General features: G+C 36.0%; 1 protein-coding gene across 1 annotated transcript in view; it reads right to left on the bottom strand.

Annotated features, from left to right (window-relative positions):
- RAB3GAP2 (RAB3 GTPase activating non-catalytic protein subunit 2) overlaps nucleotides 1-20638 on the bottom strand; it is a gene marked incomplete at its 5' end in the record, with an annotated part of 36621 nt that overhangs the window by 4121 nt on the left and 11862 nt on the right. Inside the window, 21 exons of the mRNA XM_010170410.2 lie at nucleotides 646-864; nucleotides 1935-2009; nucleotides 2590-2625; nucleotides 4102-4172; nucleotides 4940-5006; nucleotides 6052-6158; nucleotides 6292-6465; nucleotides 6829-7045; nucleotides 8522-8682; nucleotides 9683-9788; nucleotides 10625-10722; nucleotides 12038-12251; nucleotides 13000-13127; nucleotides 15354-15444; nucleotides 15898-15962; nucleotides 16483-16565; nucleotides 16834-16977; nucleotides 17290-17506; nucleotides 19080-19219; nucleotides 19996-20085; nucleotides 20198-20277. Coding sequence (XP_010168712.2) covers nucleotides 646-864; nucleotides 1935-2009; nucleotides 2590-2625; nucleotides 4102-4172; nucleotides 4940-5006; nucleotides 6052-6158; nucleotides 6292-6465; nucleotides 6829-7045; nucleotides 8522-8682; nucleotides 9683-9788; nucleotides 10625-10722; nucleotides 12038-12251; nucleotides 13000-13127; nucleotides 15354-15444; nucleotides 15898-15962; nucleotides 16483-16565; nucleotides 16834-16977; nucleotides 17290-17506; nucleotides 19080-19219; nucleotides 19996-20085; nucleotides 20198-20277 — 2583 coding nt within the window. The remainder of the gene's footprint in view (nucleotides 1-645; nucleotides 865-1934; nucleotides 2010-2589; nucleotides 2626-4101; nucleotides 4173-4939; nucleotides 5007-6051; nucleotides 6159-6291; nucleotides 6466-6828; nucleotides 7046-8521; nucleotides 8683-9682; nucleotides 9789-10624; nucleotides 10723-12037; nucleotides 12252-12999; nucleotides 13128-15353; nucleotides 15445-15897; nucleotides 15963-16482; nucleotides 16566-16833; nucleotides 16978-17289; nucleotides 17507-19079; nucleotides 19220-19995; nucleotides 20086-20197; nucleotides 20278-20638) is intronic.

Genomic DNA, 20638 nt, shown 5'->3' with positions numbered 1-20638 from the left:
GAGAATCTACACCAGTACTTAGTGTTTACATTTTTTTAGAATTGTAGTGTGGTAAAGGTAGGAGAAGGAAAGCTCAATTTGTGGTACCTGCTTTGTATCAGGGTCAAGCACTGATTGGAGATAACCTGCATTTTAAATGCAGTGACCCCCCCCTTTTTTTTCAGTGGTTTATATGCATTAAATGACAAGCTGTTTATTCTCTTCAAGATGCTCAGAATTCTGATGACAAGCTGTTTATTCTCTTGGAGATGCTCAGAATTCTGGAATAATCATCAGCAATAATGGATAAAACAGTGATACTAACATGACATTTCTGACCTTAAATATTTATGTTTTCTCTGATCTGGCACTTCTCAAAGCAACTAGAAAAAACTGTCATCCAGTGTCCTTACCATGCAGTATTTTCAAGCCAGCTGATTTTCATGCATCTGAGGTCACTACAAATCTTTTATTCATAAGGAAAAGCACCGAATTTGGGTCTCTGCTTGAATTCTGGAGACAACTTCATTAATGCACCACAGTGGACCGAATGTCTTTCATAAAATTATGCATGAACATTTTAAATTGTGGAAGTGTGAAAGCTAGTAACTGTTATAGATACCAAGAGGAAGGATAAGCAATAATGTATGCTTTCAAAAGACATACCTTGCTATCAAACAGCGCAAGAGGCTTCACGCTCTTCAGAGAAAACCTCATGATGGCGTACAAGATAGTACATAACACAAACTGGTGTTCAACCAGAGGGTAATGAATGCGCTTCTGCTCAAGGGCTAGTTCTACTATCGACACGGGTCCTTCTACTGACACCCAGGCATCTTCAGTGTCTAAGACAGGAGCCTGCATTTCGTCACTGCTAACGTCAGCCTGCCAGAGCAGCACAGAAAAGTAGTCACACACAAAATGTCATCCATATTGGCCTTCTATGCAAAAGACAGGGCTTCAATCACAATTTGCAGGGAAATTAAAAAGAAAGTTTCATATTGTCTAGAAGTTCATTAATACTTGTCTGAACTAAATAATACAGACATTACATAATCACAGAATCACAGAATGTCAGGGATTGGAAGGGACCTTGAAAGATCGTCTAGTCCAACCCCCCTGCCAGAGCAGAAACCTAAACGAGATCACACAGGAAGGCGTCCAGGTGGGTCTTGAATGTCTCCAGAGAAGGAGACTCCACAACCTCCCTGGGCAGCCTGTCCCAGGGCTCTGTCACCCTCACTGTAAAGAAGTTTCTTCTCAAGTTTAAGCGGAACCTCCTGTGTTCCAGCTCACACCCATTGCCCCTTGTCCTACCATTGGGCATCACTGAGAAGAGCCTGGCTCCATCCTCCTGACATTCGCCCTTTACATATTTATAAACATTAATGAGGTCACCCCTCAGTCTCCTCTTCTCCAAGCTAAAGAGACCCAGTTCCCTCAGCCTTTCCTCATAAGGGAGATGCTCCACTCCCTTCATCATCTTGGTGGCTCTGTGCTGGACTCTCTCAAGCAGTTCCCTGTCCTTCCTGAACTGTGAGGCCCAGAACTGGACACAGTATTCCAGATGTGGCCTCACCAGGGTAGAGTAGAGGTGGAGGAGAACCTCTCTTGACCTACTAACCACACCCCTTCTAATGCACCCCAGGATGCCACTGGCCTTCCTGGCCACAAGGGCACAGTGCTGGCTCATGGTCATCCTGCTGTCCACCAGGACTCCCAGATCCCTTTCCCCTACGCTGCTCTCCAACAGATCATTCCCAACCTATACAGGAGCCTGGGGTTGTTAATCACAGAATCACCTCGACTGGAAAAGACCATCAAGTCCAATCATTAACCTAACACTGACAAGTCCCCTAAACCATGTCCCTAAGCACTATGTCTGGTACAACCATATTCTTCAAAATTAAATCTGAATCAATTAGCTCTTTTCTAGAGGAAAAATAAAAATTTACCTCTAGCAATGTTTGCAGAAGATCTGAACAGCAGCCAAGAAAAGCTGTCATCGCTGTGTCACCCATACCTACATCCTGTTAACAAACCATACAATTTAAATTGTTTCAGTTGGAATTGAAACAGACTTTTATTAGCTCTGTATGTTTGAGAAGACAGTTATTGACATAAAACACATTGTTAAGCTCAGTTTATTAACCTATTATATTTAAAGGTAAACAGATATTCACTAAAGTACAACAAAGAATTAGAAATAAGGGGAAAAAATAGGAATCAAGCTAAATGTAGCCATTTACAATTCTGTATCTCTAAAGACAACTGAATTCCACAAATAATCACATCTAGTAAATTTCATTTTTTGGGCATATCAGTTGTCTTCCAAAAAAGTTTTAAGTAATTAAATTATGCATGAAAAATAGTAGTAATATGTCATGTTACAGTCTCAAGTCTACCTTCTATCATAATCAAAGTTATACTACTGTTCTAATTTGCTTTGTCAGATAAGGATTAATTTACATTTCTTACAATTCATAACATTTTCTCTAGGGCTGCACTTTGAATTTTTCTGAAACTTTCAAAAATAAATCATAAACTAGTATTAAAATTAAAGCATTTTTATTTATTTCTTCCCCTTTAGACAAAAGCAGTTTTACTTGCCCGTCTGCATAATCTGTCCTTTGGAGCTTTTCCAACCTGTTAAAAAAAAAATAAATAAAATTCAGCACAATTAAATGATTTTCATCATAAGGTATCTGTTACCCAACATTTTAACCTTTTATTACTATTTTCCTAATATAAAATGAGAAAATAGTTCATTACAGCTACATAATGCAACACATTGCATAGCTTGTTTTCAACAAAAGACTTTATACAGATCATACAACTCAGAAATGAACATCACTGCTGCTCATATTCAGTTCATCCTTCTTAAAGCCTAGGATTAGAAGTAAGGCCCCAAGGTCCTCATTCACATCTCAAAAGCAGCTAAAAAATTCCCAGTGGTTTCTATAATACAGAACTAGAGCGTGATAATACAAGCATGATATTGGAAAGACACACCAGGGAACAAGGGAAGAGGAAAGGAAGAGTGAATGCTCCAGCATAACGAGCTGGAGAAGGTCTAATAAGAAATTTATGACATGGTTTCCATGCTTTACCTATCTAATTCTCCAGAAGAGGCACCTCAACCACATGCTGTTTAGGAATGTTACTATGAGGTCCAATTTCTACAAGTTGAATCAAATGCTGCAGATACACGTATGTGGAAGTTCTCTCTTCCATACACAAAAAAAATAAAAGCAATGATCACAACATCATGGCAGAGCCTAGAAAGCAGCTGGAGTGGGATTCCAGTGTCCTGAATTACAGGACTATTTAAACTTGAAATGATGCAACATGCTGTTTCAAAGTCTGAATTCAAGACAACTTTCAGCTGTCAATTTTGGGACTGATTTAGTGTCAACAGATTTGGAAAACGTATTTTTCTGGAAGTTGGTAAGAGGTCAGTTGTGCTAATGCGTCTATAACATAAAACCTAAAGACTAATTCCCAGCTTTCAAACATACATAACTAACTATTGAAAGATAGCAACATTTATTATGACAGGATATTTGTTTAAGGTAACAGATGTGCAAAAACAGTTAGTTAATAAAATTTTGCAGAATAAGAGCTCATACACGCAAAACTTAGACCACAGCACTAGGAAAAGCTGCTGCTTGTGGGAACATGAAAGTTTCATGGCAATAACTTACCAGGAAACAAGATCAGAGAAAACACTTCCAGTTATTTGTTGTTTTCTAACTTAAAATTTTATATATATACACACATTTAGTTCCAAGCTGTTTCACAAATACTTTTTATTTAGCAATTACAAGCTAACACAGCACTTAAGTCTTCAGTACACAGCAGCCAGTGCTGCTCAGCTATTAAAGCTGCCTATAGTTGATCATTCTATGGATTTGAGGCTTTAAAATATGCATTCCTTCACCAATTCCAACAGATTGCTACATAATAAACCAAATAAGCATGGGTTTTTTGATGCTTAAATCAAAGATATTCCAAACTTATTTAAAAACAAACAAACCAACAATGGTTTAAAAACTGTTATTTCACTTTTCAGTTAGAAATAAAAATTCTGCCTCAAAAATACTGTCACAACACTGCACTCACCTTGTCCATTAGATAGGTAGCAGAAGAAAGCCTTTTCACTATGAATGTATTCCACATCATCAGAGCAATACCTAGAACAATTGCAAAACAGAGAACAGATCTTACACGCACGGAGTGAAAACCACGGGCCAAAGTTCCTTCAGTGGGGGAGGAATTAAAAGAAGATGGTGAATGAAACAAGAAGGAATTGTGAGTTGTCCTCACTGCTTTATACCTGGACTTCAGATTTCAGGTTTCTCAGGAGAAGACTACCTTGGTGATCAAATACAGTCAGAAGTGCAATGAATCACACGTTAAAATTATTATATTATGCAGAGTGGGTTAAACATTGTAGGTACACAGAAACTGTGGCGGTAAGCATGAAAGTTTAAGACTAGTGCTTCAGGCATAGAGTCCACCTTATCTGCATACATAAATAGTCTACAAAAAAGGCAATTGTCATCAAATTGACTAAAACACAGTATCAAGAAATGCGTGAAATGGATGAAAGGTAATTGACTGCAAGAAGCATGTGCCATTATTTAAATACAAATGAAAAAAATAGTTTCAGAGCAATTTTATTTTAAAATGTTTTTAGTTAAACACATTAACTTTATCTAACCAACTTATTTTCATGGTTTTGATGGAAACTCAGTTTCAACATGAAAAACAAAAGCTTGAATGTCAGCAAAAAAGTTTGGTTTTTTTTGTTTGGGTTGTATGTTGGTTTGGGTTTTTTTTTTTACAAAATGGCCATCACTACTACGAACTGCATGCATGTATATTAGTCAACAAATAGTCATTTATTCTGTTTTACTATTTCAACAAAGATAATTTTTAATAGTAGCTTCATACTTACCATGCTGAACATGAGCATTAATGATGCATCTTAGATGATCTATAGACCTAATGAGAAAACATGCTTCCTTATGTAAAACAAAAAAGTAAAAGAACAAGTTACTACATTATTCAAATCTCGTTTCAAATGTAAACTATGGATTCTTAAAGGGCTCAGGTAGATTATTTTAAAGCTGCTATTTTTTGACAGTTATAAAACTTGTAAGTTATTCTATATTGCAGTCTTCCCTGCTACTCTCTGACAAACATACATGCCATGTGACAAAGTAGGTTTCAGTAATTATGAAACACATGGTGATTTGAGCACTATTTCCAGGGCTTGGTTTTAGCTTTGGTACTGCTAACAAACTCTCTGCTGAAACGTGCTGCCACTGACTACAGTCATATTTCAAACACAAAATCCATTTGTGCTAGAAAGATTCAATCTTTATTCTATTTCATTTTGATAGAGTAAGTTTTTAACAATCTCAAAGGAACCTTCTGTTCTATAGCAAGGTGTTACATTGCACCATACATCTAAGGAATGCTAATTTTGATTTTAGTATCATCTGAACTTAGGACAACATTTTCCAATATTAGAGAAGCTACAGTGGGTCACTGGAAAAAAGGAGTATTTTTTTTTCTTTCTTTCTTTCTTTCTTTCTTTCTCTTATGACAATTCCAAGCAGTGGCCAGGGCATCTAAGAATATTCAAAAAATCTCTCCTCTTTAAATAAAATTATTCTTGTCTAACAAATTTCATAATATTCTGTTATCTGTTTTAGTATATCTAGAACAGAGGAAGAGTTCTACTTAAACTGTTTTGTACTTGCATAAAATACAGTCAAAACCCTTCTCCATGCTGCTTATTTGAATCCAATTTCCACACTTCCAGTTTTGAGAACCTGATAGCTTAGAAACATGTCTTTGTGAGGTGCCATTCAGTCTCTGGACCTGCATTCCTTTTCTCAATTCAATTTTTTCTTGCCACTTATCACAGAAAAATTGTGACTAGTATGCTTTCAAAATCAGCCTCCTTAACAAAATTCATTTTTATGAACTATTACAAACTCGTGAAACTGCTTCTATTGAGTTGTTCTTAACCGTTACTCCCTGCAAATGAAATTCTTTTACCTCTGGGTCCTTATTCCACTGCACTACATATTCCCAACAGCAATGTGCATGGAGTACATCCACTTCAAGACTACATGGAAATTGCTGATATGCTAGTTGCAGCAGCTCTAGAAAAAAAAAAATCTGAAGTTACAAGACAGACCTCTTCCCACTATAACTTCTGCTACTTCACAACAGTAGCAACTAAAACATCTGTGCAGACATTTAGAATTAAAAAAAAAAAAATTGCTATTTTCTTACCTAGGATTGTTTCCAAGGCCACATCTGCTTCTGGTTCCTCAAGACAGATATTAGTATGCACTTCTACAGGTTCTTCAGTACTATCCGTATTGGTTTCGTGCTGGGCCAAATTCAGCACCAGAGGACTGAAGCCTTGCTTAAAAACCCACTTTGCTACAGTGTCAGCAATACCTCCTAGGACATTAAAAAAAAATAATTATGAGGTATAGTCAATGTAGCCCCGAAGATTCATGGTTCAGAATCAAAGGACAAGAGAAGAGAGAAATTTTAACTAATATCATTAATAACATAAGGATAACTTTGGCAATTAGAAAACTTCATAATCAACTGATTAGAGGTTTACAATGCAGTCTTTACAATAATACTTTTTTACAATTTTAAACTGCTATTTTATGTGGCTTGCATTGGTTTTAAAATTAAGAAAAGTAACCAGCAAAACAATTTCCAGTGCATATCATAAATCAAGGTAAGGATGGCTCAGAAGTCTACTAGAAAGACAATCAACCATCTTTCCAAGAGAAAAAAAAAAAAATGTACCTTTTCCAGCTTCAAGCAATTTCTTTACAGAAAGCCTGCCCAAAGGCTCAGTCTGGAGTGATGAAACTCTTTTTGTCCTTTTGCTCACTTTGCTATGCAGTAGTGTTTGAAGTATCAGACAATCCTCTAGCTGTTTCAGCAAAAGCTTCCAATACTCAGTATCAAGGGAAAGCGCTTCCCAGGATTCCGTGTCTGAACCTACAGTTACTTGGGAAAACTAACAGAACATATGAAATGTTTTAGAGCTGCTCACTTAAAGTATCACAGTTTTATTTTTAAAAATGCATAGTATTAAAATGGAAAGCTATATCCTTATGAGCTACTGCATTTTGAAGAATAATTTAGGTCAAGTTACGTACATTAACTATTAAGCAAATGTCAATTAATATCCCACACTCCTCACAAGATGCAGATTCTTAAATAAAAACATAAGGAAATAAAAGGACCTAAAAGGTCATCTTTTAGTCCCATTCTGAAGTTTATGTTCAGTTGAAAAGAGGGTTAGAATCCCTTCAAAAACATTTAATTCTAAGTCCTCCACTATATACACGTTCCCTACATATGTGATTAATCCACATACATTTAAATTTCCTACCATATTAAAAAATATATATCATGCACCCAGAAACACTGGATCACACCACATCACAGTTCTGTGCATTATTTTGATAATTCTCAGGTTTATCAGCAAATGCTCTGCCAGGAAGCTCAAGAATCTTTCCAATAGGGTGCAGATCTGATTTTTAGCTTTGTGCACCAAGATAGCAAACTCAAGTTCTCAGAAGCCTGGCCATTAACACTTCTAGGCTTTAAGCCAAAGGACGGTAGGAAAAAAAAGGGGGGGGAAGAAATAAATGGCTTTACGGAAGGTAAGTTTTGAGGGAAATAAAGCTGTTGCTTTATTCTTTTAAGAGCAGAAGAGAAGGTGACAAAGGAGAGAGCATATGGGTAAAGCACAGGATGTTGTAACAAACCAACATCCCTACTTGGGCAACACTATCAATTTTAATATAGAGAATTCCAATAGTTAAGGTGAATGTGCAAAAATACTAACAGGCTTCCCAGTAATCTAGTTATAATTTATAAGGCAGTCTATTTACAAGACTGAATATCACCTAAACCCCACCTAACTGTTAAGTCAATTAGTAAAACACACATATACCTAGTGCTATTTAGGAATGGAATAACTTTTTCCATCTTGAATTGCAATGCTATGTACAGTTTCACAGTCTTAATCACAACTCTGTGAAAAGATACTTATTACCAAGGAAACCAAACACCCATCACCTTAATAGGCACAGTAACAGTGCTAAGAAAACTCACCAGTATATTTAAAATAAAAATAAATCATCACAACTATGTTAAAACAAGCTTACCATCCAAAGTTCAGTGGACTTCTCAAATTCATGTGGAAACTGCATAGGCTTTAAGTTTGTTAACATCATTTGTGATCAAGAGAAAAACTCACTGTATAGTTTCCATCACATATTTAAATATGTTGAGTAAACACTTCTGATACATCACTCATTCACCTCAGCATAATGTTCTTCAAGTTCAAATACAAGTTTTCAGGTTTGCAGGATGGCATGCACATGATGACAAATTAATGCTGAGGATGTTACTCCATTACAAATACAGCAATTTGCATAGAAGTGATAAAGTAAATAGAAAGGGGAGGATCAAGATGACTTACATTTTTCTCTGTCACACTGTCAATTATCTGTGCAGTCACAGAATGTCCAACATGAGCAGATAACAAGGCAGCTGCATTGTTTTCAGACTGAACACAAGCTGTACGCATCTGCTGCCACCATGGGGACACCGGCTGAGTGTCCCATGACTCATCTATAGCAACTGTACAGAAAGGGAGAGTGGGAAATTGGGTGTTAAAACTAGTAAAGCAGCAGCCAACCCTGAAAGCACCACATATTAATACAGCTTATATTAGAAGCTATCTCCAATTATTCTACATTATCTTTTTCTAGATATGTAGCATACAATTTCTAGATTATAACTCAAATTTAAAATAAAGAGCAGGACGTTAATTACTCGTTCTCCAAGTCTCCTTTGTGGGAAACAGGCAATAGATCTAAATCACTAGATAGTGAAACCTGCTGCACGTTTACTAGACCTAAGGAATATTACAAAATGACACTTCACAATGCAGACAGCTTCCTTTGTGATTTCAAGATGCCACAAGTATTCAGTGCACTCAGGCTGGCCCTCTTCAGGCTACCTCGTGTTCAGCAGAATTAATTTATTCAGACAGCAGCAGTAGCTTATTCATGCTCCCAGTTTCAAGCTGATAATGGTGCCCTATGGTGAACCAGACATAAGGGAACCTGGCACAGAAATATACACAGCAGCTCTGTGTGAGGTAGGAGAATCAGTATTTACTTACCCCAAATAAAGGCAAATTGACTTTATAGAGTACCCCTCAAGTTACAGAGATGTTCAGTATACAAATGCTGCATAGAATAATGGTGTCTCAATGAGATAGAGCAACTCCAAAGGGACTTCTGAAAGCCAGTCAGCACAAGGGAGAGGGGCAGGACTATACACTCAAAAAAGGGAGGAAAGGGAGCTGGACAGTCACCTACTGGTGCAAAACAGGAGTTGTGTCAACTTAGCAGAGAGTGAAACTGCAGGGCATGAAGAAGGCCTTTAATTGTGACACTTTTCAGATTTTGATTGTATTTTTAGTTAGTTCATGAACATGCAGCACTTAGCTCTGTTACATAAGGGGCGGGGGGCATGGAGGAACCCTAAGTGATAATGTAGGGTAGTCAGAGTAGCAAATATCTAATAATAATTAATATCAGTTGTGTTTATGTGTTTCAAATGCACATTTCACCTTTCATTTTGCTCAGAAGTGACAGCATAGTGTGAAGGCAACTGACAGAATCTGGTTTGTCCAGAATATCTTTTTCCTTAGAAAGCCATAAATTGAGAAGAAGTGACTGCAAAAAAAAGAATATGTAAATAAAGTAGGAGAATGAAACTCTTATATTGCAATATACCTAATGCAAACACTTTTTTGAACAAATTTTGTGTCATGAAGCAGAAATGTTATATCCATGAATCCTTATTATATTAGCATAGAAAATTAAAAATATATTGCATAAGGCACCTTGTGACAGACTTTGAAATTAAACAATACAATTGGTATCTTTCATTTAGAAATGTATCTTAGAGAATACCCTCTTTTGAAGGCACAGCCAGCTAATACCAGTGTGTGAGCAATCTCAACCTGGTAAACATTAGGAGTTATTAATATTGTAGCTCAAAATCTTAACACAGGCAAGTAATAGTGAAATAGGTATTTTCATCATTATGGAGTGTATGGAAGAAAAGTAGCAAAAGACCCAAATTACATGCAGATGAAAGAGGAGGATGATTGTCTGAACACTACTAGAAATTCTGAAAAATTTACTTTTAATTCTTTTTAAACTTCCTTGCTTGCTTGCAAAAAGGAATTAAAACAAATGTATCAGTACCTGAAATTAACTACTCTCCTAATTTTTGCTTCTTTGTAGAAGAAAAACTTCAGCAAATCTTGTAGTCCTAAATGCACACTCTAGACATTCCCACTACAAAACTCATATTTTCAACTAGAAGATTTTTTTTTTCTTTTTTTTCTTTTTCGGCTCTTAAGTGGGAAATATAAATACAAGCACCTAAAGAACTGAATGTGCGGGTATTTGAACACAGCCTGAATACAGCATTAATCCAAATGTCAACATGCAGCATTTTTCCTTTCAAATGGAAGTTGTAAAGTATGTAATAAATATCTTACCAACAAGATTTGAGGGCTAAAACCTGCCGATTCCAATGCATTACACATTTCCTCTGTGGAACTCTCCCCACGCAAACACTTCCAGAAGAAAAAACTACCTGAAGCAAAAATTACTTGACATTATGAATGACATCTAAAGTCACAGCATCTCCCCTTACACTTACATGAAAGATCATCTATTGATCAGGTCCCATTGAGTGTAATACAAAGGACTAAGTTACATCCAGGATACCCTGATGCTTTACCCTTAGTGGAGAAGAAAGTTCATTACAAAGGACATAAGTGTGCCTACCACTACAGAAAATGGATTTATATCCATATGGAAAGTGGATTTGTAACAAAACAAGGATTATTGTACTGCTTCGATTTCACATTTTGTTCAATTCAAAGAAGGGCTTGAAGTGTCAGACAAGTTTGACCCATAACTGCATGGCAGCACGTTGTATCTTATATAGCAAACCAGTGGTACTTCAACCAATTAAAAAACCCAAACAATTACATAATTCATACCTTAACAGGACTACTTCTTAAACAGTTCTTAAAAGCAAGTATAGTGTCACAGTAGAGAAAATGCAAATTCTAAGATTACTTAGAAACAGCTTTTAATCTTCATACAGATAAAAGCCAAGCTCTTCTGCCTAACCTTTCAATCTCAATTCCTCTCAAAGTCTGACAATTATAGCCAAAAGAAGCAGGAGGCTACAAATTGAACACCATACAAAACCTGTGCACAGAATTCTCTGTTTGCACCAAAATTTCCCCAGAAAACAAATAATCTGGAAAGACAGTGCCTTTGAGACAGATTTAACTGAAGCTGCTTCCACTAGTTATCTCCCAAGAGTCCCTCAAGGACAGACTGAAACAGATTTGCAAATTAAAACAGACTACAGACAGTAACCCCATCCCACACACCAACAGACACCCCAGACACTCTTCCCATCCATAGTATTTCAGATCAACATTGTCCAAAGTCTCCTCAACTCCACAAATGAGGGGTCATTATTCCCTGTGGTCCTGTGCTGCCTCAGCTCAGCTCCCCCATCTCTGAGGCTAAAGTCAGTCCTGTCATTAACTGAACTCTTGAGGTGCTGCAACCACAAAAGAAACAGCAGGATACAGCTGCTCTGTGAAGTACCTAGTTACTACTGTCCAACTTAGTGGTGTTAATAGATTAACAAACAATGATAACATGGCTTTAGGGTAATTATATCCACAGATATAGTCAACTTGTACTAATATACATCTAGGTAGAAAGACCTGTGCTATGGCTAAAGGTAAGAGTCTAGAACCAGCACTGTCACATACTACTTCAAGGCAAACAAACTTGTTAAGGTCCCCACGTTATGGCTAAAATATTTATACCATCTTAGATTATAATCAGTCTAAGTAATTTGACAGTTTAACAGTTCTTACCTAAAGTCACATATTCTCCATCTTCCATATTTTTCACATTAATCACATCCTTTTCATATTCCAAATACTCTAAGAACATTTTCACAGACAATATGTCATCCTTCTCATCAGCAAACTGAGCAGCAGGTTGGGTGTTCTCTTTCTTGTAGTTCTCCAGCAAAGTTTGGAGCCTCTGAAAATCTTTTTCTTCCAGCCGAAGCAGTTTAGCCAAGTCCTGACAAGCAAAAGCCAAAAACAAACCAAAAACCAAAACATCACAAGACTAATACAAATAGATGTTTTTCAAAACACAGTAAAAACTAAAAAGTCAGAAGAGTCAAAATATTTTGTTTTGAACATTAAAAATGTCTTTGAAAAGGGACAAAATGATTGAATAATATCAAAATCACAGCTCAAAGGAAGAACTTGTCTAGCTTCATTTTTAAGGATTTCAACAGATACATTTCCCATATTTAGATCCTGCTCACAGTATAAGAATCACCCATCAAGCAAACAAGCCCACATAACACCACTCCATATGGCTTTTATAAATGTATAAGCATTTTTATAAATTATATCAAAATCAAGGCAAATTACGATGCTACACAAGCAAATATCAGAATTTGTAATTTCTATGCCAAAAAATACCCCTCCAAAACTAAACAAAGTTAAGAATATGTTATGTACTTTGGATAAAGGACTGAAATCAGGAGATCCTGGTTGGATTTTCACTTCTGTCTGAACTTCATGTGATGGCTAAAGGATATTAGGTAGATGAATTAGTAGGCATTTGTACGGGGTGGGGGGGGAGTAAAATAAATAAATAAATAAGCATTACAAAACAATTACTTCATTAAAAGTTCCAGGCCACAAAAACAGATAACTTGCTTACCTACTTATTTTATCCAAGGCCTTGAAAACATATTTTTATGCTTAAATCATCACTCAATTCTGTAAGACAACTGAATTTTGAATTTACTCACATGATCTGAGGGTGGAGTGTCTTTCTGTATGCTTTGGGAATTCAGTTTGCTAACTAGTTCATAAAGATGTAACAGCTTTAGCTTGTTTGCACAGAACTGCAGTAGTCCTTCATCCACACATTCAAGCTCTAGGGAGAAATAAAACTGCATTTGAACTTGAACAGTAGCCTGGAATAGTGAAACATACTTCACAGCTGCATCAAACTCTTCCTTTATTAGAACTGGAGGACTTATGTCTCCCAGTGTCATTTTTTTTATGCAGGGCTGCTTGCAATGATTGTATTTAATTCATGGCAGTAAAAAAAAAAAAGAATTATTTTAACAAGAAGTACTAGAAAAAGATAAGACTCATTTTTAAACTGAAGGAAGTTGATAATGCAGAAATGAATAAAGAAAAATCTATTGTCTTTTCCTGGTTTAACATCAAAACAGAGACTGCCAAAAACTGAAATACACTAAGTTGCAAACATTATTTCAGACAGAATTAAAGTCTCAAACATAATTAAATACCAAACTATAAACTTTTATTCATTATGCCAATATTTTAAGCATATTCCTTGCATCAGAAGAGAACTTGATGTCTACTGATATTAATTCAATTTTATCTGTGAAAGACACACCTTTTGTATTTCTACAATCTTAGTCTCGGAAATTTCACGTATCTATTGACATTGAAATTTCAGTAACAATTAAAGCAAGTAGAATATAGGAAGCTAACACCAACATAATGTTGAAAAAAACCCCTGCTCCAACTTACTTGTTTCAAAATAAAGCATTTTACAGAGATCCTAAAAGGACCTTTCTATAGAAAAGATATCTCTGAATATATCATCTTCACCTGAAACAGCCTCTAAACAGAATTTTCTCCCTATTAACCCTTAAAGACTTTTTCTATATTATTAAAAATCCTACAAATGAAAAGAGAAATGCAGAGAGCTTGTCACAGAGTCACTTCACCTTTTCTTCACAACCACAGCATTCGCAGAGCCCTGCATCTGCTTCACATTATCTTTTACTTACTAAGCACAAGTAGAATGATTTGCTACTGCTCTTCTGAAATTAGAAGGCTGAATCGTCAGCCAAGTTTGTTCTTTTCTGTGACAGTGAGGAAGTAATGTTATGTATGACAATGAGAGATTAACATGAAAAATACAAACAACAAACAGACCTCAGTAAGTATACAGTTCTGTCAATCTCTCTTCAGTGTAAAAAGGCATGTTTACACTTTTTGGTTTTTTAGGAGTTCCAATAGAAATGGATAGTGTTAGGAATGCCAGACCAAAACTAGGTAGAGAACAGTACGTGTGAAGCTCTCAAATCTCCTCTACCTACTTCAAGAAAATGGTAAAAAAACCTCAAAACACTGATGCAAGTGAAAGAAAGATTTCCCCTCAAGGCTTTGAAACTATAAAAACGTGTTGGCATGTTCTCGCTGGGGCAGGACAAGGGACATAGCCTTTCTAATTGACAAATGGTTTACTCAGGTGTTATTATTACACAACAGTGCTAGGGCTCTCTTCACTCCTATTGCTAAAGCCTCATCTTCTAACAAGCCAAAATGAAACCAGTGATTAAAAAAGAAAAAAAAAAAAAAAAAAGCAGACTTCTATTGCTGAGAAAAGTCCCAACACATGCAAAGGAAGCAGCAGGCACGTGCTTCTCCACACTATTCCTCAATACCCACCTAGATCTCCAAAACTGGTAACCTAAACCACAAGGAAGGTTCTCCCAATTTAGAAAGATTCAAGTGTATCATTTCAAAGAAACAATCTTGCAGACTTTCAGCTACAAGATTTTGAATGGGTAATGATATTTCCTGACACTGGCTCTGAAATCTCTCCAAAACATATGAAATATAACTTCAGTGAAGTTTGCCAAGAAAAGATACTAGGTATCTGGCCAGAGCTCAGATCCTCAACACTAAGGATTTTGTGCTCCCTGTACATTAAAACTCACAGATCCAGAATACCATATCCTTACTGCCTTCCTTGGAGACAAGAGAACAAACTAAAACTTATACAGACAAAAGTTTGTGAAAGCTTCTTTCTGAAGAAAGCATTTACTGGATATGAGTAACCAGCCTAGTTGTTGGGGTTTTTTCTTTCTGAATATAATCCTAAATTACAAGGCGCGTAGCAAGCATAGTAAAGCGTACTTACTAGCAAGGTATTTGCAGTCTGTATGAAAAAAACCCAACAAAACATGCAGAAGCAACATCCTGTGATATCTAGCAGCAAAACTAAGCAGACCAAGTCTGGTCTCCCTGTGGAACAGAATAGTTCTACAATAGTCTTACAGCACTGCAGACAAAGTGCAAATGCCTCTCCATATCTGCAAAATAAATATCCACCTACCCTGCTTTTTTAAATTATCCATTAACGTCTGAGTGATGTTTGTGAGAGATGAAAGTGGCACTCGTTCACTTGTCAATATACTTTCCAGAGCCTGTTAAGCAGAGGTTCAACAGAATTAAACATTTACTTAATTTTACTGGAAAAACATATAAGGCCAAAACATGTAAGCCAACAAACAACAACTTGGACAATGATTTTTCATCTATATTTTGTCTTCACATATATATTATACTTGTGGCATAATTTGATGCTACAGAAAGGTCTGCTCTCTTTTTATTATTTTTACTTTCTATTATGGAAGATGTCTTGGGGAAGTCATAAGTGAAAATTAATTCCAGTCAATATGTTGTGAAAAAAAAACAAACAACCCAAAAACCCAACACAAAAAAACCCCAAACATACAAACAAACAAAAAAATACAAAAAAACCTCCTACCAAAATAGCTCAATTATTTGCTTCAAGTAACTCTAGGAAAACAGTAACGTATTTTGAAAGATGATTTTAAAAGATTGATATTAAAGTATACTGGCTTCTAAATATTCACCTGTTTCTTTGTAGCAGGGTATTTGATATCAAGTATTAATTCCTTTGCTTCAGCTTCAATCAAATCTGCAAAAAAACCAATCATGACTTCAGTTCAGAAAAGCAAGTCAGCCCACACCACAGTTAAGATGCACATGGGTTCATCTTATAGAGATTAAGACACTATTACAAAAGACGCAAAAATAAGCTCAGGGAAAATGAAATAACAGCTCAGTGACATCTCTTACTCAAAATCCATCTTTTGTAAGAAATATATATCAGTTACAGAAAGAAGCATATCTGGAGTCAAACACTGAGCTCCATTACATAGCACAATGGGTTGCAAATAGACCACATTTTATGCAAGCACTCAAAGTAGAGTTTAGTTAAAATTTACATGGCAGATAAGGCCTGTACTGGATCTCTGTATGAGATAAATTTGATCTGGTAACTTATAAAAAAAGAATAGAAACTACTTAAAGACCATAAGTCATAGCACATAGAGCTGCTAGAATGCACAATCATACCTGTGTTTGTACACTTACAGGACAGGTAATAAAAGAACCATTTGATAACATACAATCTTAAATTATACGAGAGAACCTACCTGGATCTGAGGTTTTAGCTTTGAGTAAAGCATTTAACTTCTTCACTAGATGCATATCCTTTGCTCGCTCACTCTTTTTATCACTGAAGGGAAATAATTTCAATTGTATCAGTGAAGAGTAATAAAGTGAACGATTTTGAAAAAATAAATTTATTTTTAAATTAATCATACTAATTTAAGGTAACACCACATTAATAAAAATCAAGTTAATGCATACAAACCAATGAGACTATTACCAGAGTACTAATCAGCTTAAGAAGGAACACCAGAATTGCACTCACTAAATAAAGCATTGTTTCCAAAAACAATAATGAAATTCATTTGGTTATAGAGAGCACAGAAAGTCCTTACCTCAGTGCTAAATGGAAAGGGACATGGACAGTTTTTACACTTCCAGAGACTGGATCAACAAGGCATATTTGGTAAGTCTGGGGCTGCCATCCCTGACTGGTCACGTTGTTTAGACCCATTATTTTATAACCAGGATACAACAATCTGAAACCAAGAAAAAACATGGTCTTTACAGTGAAGAACATAATTAGAAACCTTCCCTTTCCATATACTGAATAAAAATAAGATAAATTTTATAAAGCTAAGGTTTAACAACTGCTAAATGTGTTTATCAGGAAAGATGGTAGCATGATGAAACAGGACAAAATCCCCTTCTGTGAAACAACAACAAGCTGCATTCAGTAGAAACACATGAAAATCGCTCCCCTGCACTTTCCACTTTTACCACTGGCACATCCATGTACCACTTTATTGCAGCAGCACAGCCAACATGCCCACCTGCTAACTGTTCCTTACCTACAATACTTGCCCACATTGAAGGCTCCAACCCGAGGCCCTTGCTGCGTGCTCCATACTTCCAGAATGCCTCTCCTCGGAGCATAGATCACAAGGAACTGAGCCACTCTGCTTGGACCTTGTGCATTTCCAAAAGGAGAAAAATCCATCTTCTCAGTTTCCCTCTCATTAAGGTCCTCTACAGTCTGTATCCAACCAACTTCTGCATCACGGTATCCTTTGTAAGAGAAGATAGAAGTTTATCAGTGTACAGCAATTAATACCCATCACCACCCACTTAAGTACTACCCCAGCAGCAACCTGTCTTAAACTTTGTTTCAAACTGTGCAACTCTGGCCAGGAGCCAGACTCCTGTCAAGAACTGTGGTCCACTGACTCAAAGCAGGGCCCACCAGAGAACTCAGAGCCAAATGCTAACTCCTGCAAAGCTTTGGGGAAGAACAAGCTCCTCTTGGAGAAGCCACAAAAAACCTCAAAACTCATCAGGTCTGTACTTTGGACATTACACCAATGCAAAAGCTTCTCAGAGAAGAAGCATCTGTAGTAAGTGTCCAGCTTTCTCATGCTTCAAGACAACAAAAAAAGATTTAAGGAAGGAAATTTGCATAACCTATGAATAAAAACTTAAATATCCTATTTAATATGTTTCCATTCATATGTTTTCATCATTAAAATGCAGTTTTTAGTAACCCAATTAAAATATTCTTCTTCCCTCTCTCTCTCTGGGTAATGCAAATACGTTCCCTCATAAAATCTTCCTAAATAAAAAAGGCAGAGATGCTCTAATGACATCACTAAACTATGTCAGGGTTTGGCAAATAGAAATGAAGACTCCAAACCACAAGTGAAATACTAATGTATAAAACAGGTTTATAAAAAGATATATTATACCAAGAAGGTTGAAAAGTATTCACAACTCGATTAATGAGAAAAGTACTTCCTAGATAATATGAAGCTCTCAGTAATGAAGGAAAAAAAAGTCCAAGAAAATCAGAAAGCACATACTATAGCTAATAAGCTTCAAAATATCAGATAAGGAGAATGCACATGGGAAACATGACTCCTCTAGCTATTACACTATTAGTGTGTTGCTGAAATAACTACTATATTCACGAGCACTAATTTTCTGAATTGGTAGTGTGGGGGAGAGAGAGAAGAGCTAGAGATTGTCTGTTTGTTCTTAAAACGTATCTTCCTTCTCCTAAAAAGCTGCAAAGTTCTAATTCTATAGAAAAAAAAAAAGAATTGTTGTAACATTAGGTATAATTACACTTTGAGAGCTTAACATCTGCATTCTTTTTTTCAAAAAGCCCTCAGTTTAGAAGAGACTGAACAGTCCTTTCTTGCGCAGTCACCATGATGAAATAAGAATCTAACAAGTTGTGTATCTTCTTACTGATTTTTCAAACTTCTGCTTCCTTTCTCAGCAGGATTTAAAAAAGATACTAGAGCATACAAAGAGAAAGAACCTGGGATAATAGAGCTAAAGTGAAAGAATTAAGTCAAAGGCTTTCTGCTGAGATTCAGCCAGTGGGGAAAAAAAATAAAAGAAAAATCTATACAATACAAACAGACCAAATTTTTACTATATGCCATATCAGTATTTCAAGGATTAGTACAATACCCTTATGGTCTTTATATGACATCTGCCTTTAATATTTGGTTTGTAATAACACGATGTACTAAGTCTTTATTAATAATGGAAAAATACCTGGAATTCTAAGTCTGAACATAACAAAACACAGTATTTTGAAGAATATTATTTGCTATAATGATATACACTATCATACCTTTCCACATGCGAATTGCAAGTCCCCTTGTAACATCCAGTAAAATAACCCTTCCAAAATCATCTGTTACTGCTGCCAAAGTGTTACATGGAGAAAGACATATTCTTTCACCATGGCGACGGGAATCTGGAAGTCCAAACCTAAAAAAAAAAGGAAAATCAAGCAAAACCATTAGATACCTATTTTTCTTCAGAATCATAAACAGAATATATCTTATAAGGACTAAGATTTATTTTTTTAAAAGTAACATAAAAGTATGGGCAAAATTAAGAGAAAAGTATGAAAACAGTTTTTGTGGTCTACTGGGAGATCTCGTAGGTCTGTTAAAGTCCTACTTGAAAATCAAAGTTCAGAAACTAAGATAAGCAATTGTCTTGTCATGCATTGTCAGGCAAGGATCTCGGAGCAGTGGCCTACTTTTAAGCCCTCTCTTACTGCTGACTAGTCTTGAGAATACTTTAAAAAAATATCAGGAAAAACAGTCAGGAAGTAATTTAGTCTTTTATCAGTTCTTGAAAACATTAGGCTACAACCTGTTGTTCCCATTCTCTGCTCTCCACAATTAACACGGAAACAGGATATCTTCTAATTTTTTGAGGGGCTTTTAAATCTTAAGCAGCAAGCACTTCATGCAGCTTCTCTGAAGCTCTTCAGTGATAAACTTCAGGACTGATATTAGTGTACTTATACTGTCATTAAACTGTTCTTTTACACACACTGGAAGTGAAAGAGATGAGTAATTTGTCCAGAATGATAAACTGAAATGAAACAAAGCTTAAAACAAATGACTGCAAACTATCATCACCGCTTCAAGTAAAGAAAAATACATGTTCATTAATTATGCACCTTTCAAAATAATTCAAACAATTAAAAACAAAAGAGATTTAAAGCAATTGAGACAGTATGTAAAGCTTACCTCACTGCCAATGGGGTTGCAGGTTCAACTTTTGGTTTCTGTTTTTGGACAGGTTCTTCTTCATGTTTACTCTTCCAACCAAGCCAGCCACTTGCAACAGAAAAACACATTAGGAGAATCACACTAATCATCCTAAAAATCCCCAAACTATTATGTAGCTATTAAACCAAAAATAATTCAATGTGATTTTTAATGTTATTACCTGGCAGCATTAAATAACGCTGAAGTCAGTTTACTTGCAACTGCTAAGGCAACATGAGACAACAGTGGCTGTGAGCTACCCTGAAAGAAAGGAATAAAGTGTTTAGAAAGTCAAGAAATAGTCAGCTGTGAGCCACCCTGAAATGAAAGAACAAAGTGTTTAGAAAGCCAAGAAATAGTTCTTACACTGAACTCAACTGCAGAATAGTTTTTCAGGCCTCCTATGGACTTTCAGCTCAGAAAGCATAGCTTTAAGACTCTGCAAAATTTTAATTCACTGCCCCCAGAAAAGCCATTCTGACATCTCTTTACCATTTCAAAATCCTCCTGCAAGTCACTGGTAGCTCAGTATGTTTGTCTGCAACAGAAGTTAAAAAAACCCTGTGTATGATTTATCATGGAGAGTTAGCTGGTGTATGGCTTTGGCATCCTTGCAAATATC

Source organism: Antrostomus carolinensis, unplaced genomic scaffold (assembly GCF_000700745.2).
Source record: "Antrostomus carolinensis isolate BGI_N321 unplaced genomic scaffold, ASM70074v2 scaffold23056, whole genome shotgun sequence".
NCBI lineage: Eukaryota > Metazoa > Chordata > Aves > Caprimulgiformes > Caprimulgidae > Antrostomus > Antrostomus carolinensis.
The sequence above is the reverse complement of the archived record's forward strand: the minus strand, read 5'-3'. Positions and strand labels throughout refer to the sequence as shown.